This window comes from Priapulus caudatus, unplaced genomic scaffold (genome assembly GCF_000485595.1).
Source record: "Priapulus caudatus unplaced genomic scaffold, Priapulus_caudatus-5.0.1 Scaffold580, whole genome shotgun sequence".
NCBI lineage: Eukaryota > Metazoa > Priapulida > Priapulimorpha > Priapulimorphida > Priapulidae > Priapulus > Priapulus caudatus.
This window is the reverse complement of record NW_014577641.1, coordinates 125,291-128,211: the sequence shown is the minus strand read 5'-3', so window position 1 is coordinate 128,211 and position 2,921 is coordinate 125,291. Positions and strand designations below refer to the sequence as shown.

Below are 2,921 nucleotides of genomic sequence, written 5' to 3'. Positions count from 1 at the left end.
ATACATACTGCATGGTCAATGATCCATATCATTCAAGGCATTTCCAAAATCGGTAATGCACGCCTGTGACGCGCGATTTTCGACAGCCGACCATGAAACATTAATTACAAGTAATAATTAGTATGCGTTGATGATAGGACTTCACTCTGGTCAACAGGTAGCCTGCCCGTTGTCAAGGTGTGGGATTTGTTGGAGACGTACGCACGCTCTTCGGTCGGCCTGCCGGAAGATTTCAACAGTCCGTGGTCTTACCAGCCGTCTCCAGTCGACAAGAAGAAACGTTACGAGAAATGGTAAGTTATAGCTTCTTTTGTTTAGCTTTTTTTAGCGTATTGGACTTCTCTCCCTTCCTCTTTTCTTTAGTTAGTTGCAAACTTGAGGCTTTTTCTACTGCGATCAGCAGTATTGATCTGTCTATACTTGATCAACTTTGTCTATTTCTGTCTTCGATATAGTCCCTTAGACTTTATCCCATTATTTTCCCTTAGTAAAGACTAATATTTACGAGGTTACGGGGTGTGGTACCGACTATATTGCTGTCTATAATAATTATAGGATTTACCATCAGGAGTAAATCATCATCAAATTTGTGATTATTTATTCCTGCTACTATACTGCGGTATTGATTTGATTATCTACTTTGACAATATAGTGCACGTTGACAATATATCAAAATTCAAATTCAAAATTAATGATTCAACACAAATCAAAAACAATCCGGCCACTCTCGTCACACACAGGAAGCAGAAAAAGGTGAAGAAGCAGGATCGAGAGCAGACGATAAAGTCGAACCTGACCTCTACTAGCACGGCGAGTTTTCAGGTGCTTGCTCCAGAACTACCGGACGCGAGCAGCCGCAAGCAGTTCTACACGTGGGTGCCTCCCTCGTCGACTAGGAAGCCCCTACATATACCAGCAAAGTGAGTGCAATGCCGTCAACGCGAAACTCTAAACGTGAAGCAACTACACACAACGTGTACCTCGCACATTTAATCTTCGCAATAAATATTGTATGGCTTATAAAATAATATATTATATATATGTGGGGGATGTGTGTGTGTGTGTGTGTGTGTGTGTGTGTGTGCGTGTGCGTGTGCGTGTGTGTGCGTGCGTGCGTGTGCGTGTGTGCGCGTGCGTGCGTGTGCGTGCGCGCGCGCGTGTGTGCGTGTGTGTATTTATATATTATTTTATAGCTGTTGCTAACATTTAATTGTCTCGTTGCAGTTACACTGATAGGCAAATTGGGTAATAAGTCATGTCATCCCTGCTGCTTTCAAACAGTGATTCGTGTATTGCATGTTTTTCTTTTCTCAGAAAACCTAAAGAGGTGCATGTTAGAGATTTAACAGGAGAACTGATGCCCAGTGACATGGCAAGCAAGCATGTCTGTAGAGTGCATGTATGTTCCGTAGTAGTAATAGTAGTAGTAGTAGTAGTAGTAGTAGTAGTAGTAGTATAGTTATTAGTGGTGAGAGTGAAGTAGTGAGATTAGCAGCCAGATAGTAGCAGCAGCAGTGGCACGCAGCAGCAGTAGCCAGCAGCGGCAGTAGTAGTAGCACGCAGCCGCACATGGCAGCAGCAGCAGTAGCAGCAGTAGTAGCAGTGCTAGCAGCAGCAGTAGCAGCAGCAGCAGAGTACAGCAGCAGCATGGCAGCAGCAGCAGTTAGCACACCCAGCAGTATTTACGCAGCAGCAGCAGTGCAGCCAGCAGCAGAGCAACCGATACGATATTTTTATGTAGTGTGTGTATTATGAGCACTACTCACTTATTCCCTGGGACTCCTTATACTGACGATAACCATAAAGTTCTATCACTAAAGATAATAGAAATGTCATTATCACCTCGATAGAATGCTTGTCGCCAACAACGTACAACGTGTAACATGAGACAAAGAGAGCGCAATTGTGCCCCGTCCTTCTGGAATTCGTGTACATCTTCACGATAGCAGAAGGCTTTGATCATTTTTCTCTCTCACTGCAGCGAAAGAGCAACCGCTCACAGGAGGGGAACTACGAAGCGCACGGCTACTGGAGTAGAGTTCTCAACAAGATTTACGGGTATAGGTAGGCATGCCGGTAATAATGTACGCATTCACACAAGTTACAGTGACTGCAGCTATTGTCTGGTTATAATATATACTGGAGTCGAGTTCTCAACAAGATTTATGGGTAGGTAGGTGTGTCGGTAATGCAGGCAAACACACAAGTTACAGTGACTTCAGCCAATATCTGATTGTAACACTTCATTAATATTAGTAATAAATCTTTATTGCGTGTAATTTAATACAAAATACATGTATTGAAGACTTTTTGCTTTTTCAGACATGTTGCTAATTTTCTGTGGCCCCGTTGTCAGAAACAAAATCTGTCTTAACGTTAGCCTTAACATTGACTATAGCTAGCTTTTCTACTAGCTTATCTATTCTAGCTTATCTACTAGCTTTTCTCGTAGACCGGACGCTCTACGTGACGCTACGTGCCAGAATCTCGTAACTTTAACATCAGGAGTAGGTAATAGGGAAATTTAGGAAAATTCCCTATTATCTACTCCTGTTTAACATGTTTCTGTCGGTGAGGTGATGAGAAGATAGATGAGAAAAAGGTCGTCGAAATGAGAAAAGTTAATGTTAAGACTAATGTTGATTTGTAAGAGAGGAAGGAGATTTTGTAAGGAGATTGTCATTTTGTATCTGACAACCGGGCTCCGGGTGTGTGTGTGTGTGTATTGCAGGCTGGATGACATGCTGAACATGCCGGAACAACTCCTGCTCCGGATATTAAAGTCTGCTGCTCATAGTCAGGGAAGGTATAACACACACACGCACACGTACACACGCACACGCCTACGTACGCACCCACACACGTAGGCACGCACAGGCACGTACGAACGTACAGGCACGCACGTACGCACCCACACACGT

At 43.5% G+C, this 2,921-nt stretch overlaps 1 protein-coding gene across 1 annotated transcript in view; it reads left to right on the top strand.

Moving 5' to 3' along the window:
- Window positions 1-2,921, top strand: part of LOC106811824 — a 6,806-nt gene that overhangs the window by 1,656 nt on the left and 2,229 nt on the right. The window contains exons 2-6 of the mRNA XM_014815545.1: window positions 158-293; window positions 741-920; window positions 1,315-1,399; window positions 1,982-2,058; window positions 2,732-2,806. Of these exons, the coding sequence (XP_014671031.1) occupies window positions 158-293; window positions 741-920; window positions 1,315-1,399; window positions 1,982-2,058; window positions 2,732-2,806 (553 nt within the window). The remainder of the gene's footprint in view (window positions 1-157; window positions 294-740; window positions 921-1,314; window positions 1,400-1,981; window positions 2,059-2,731; window positions 2,807-2,921) is intronic.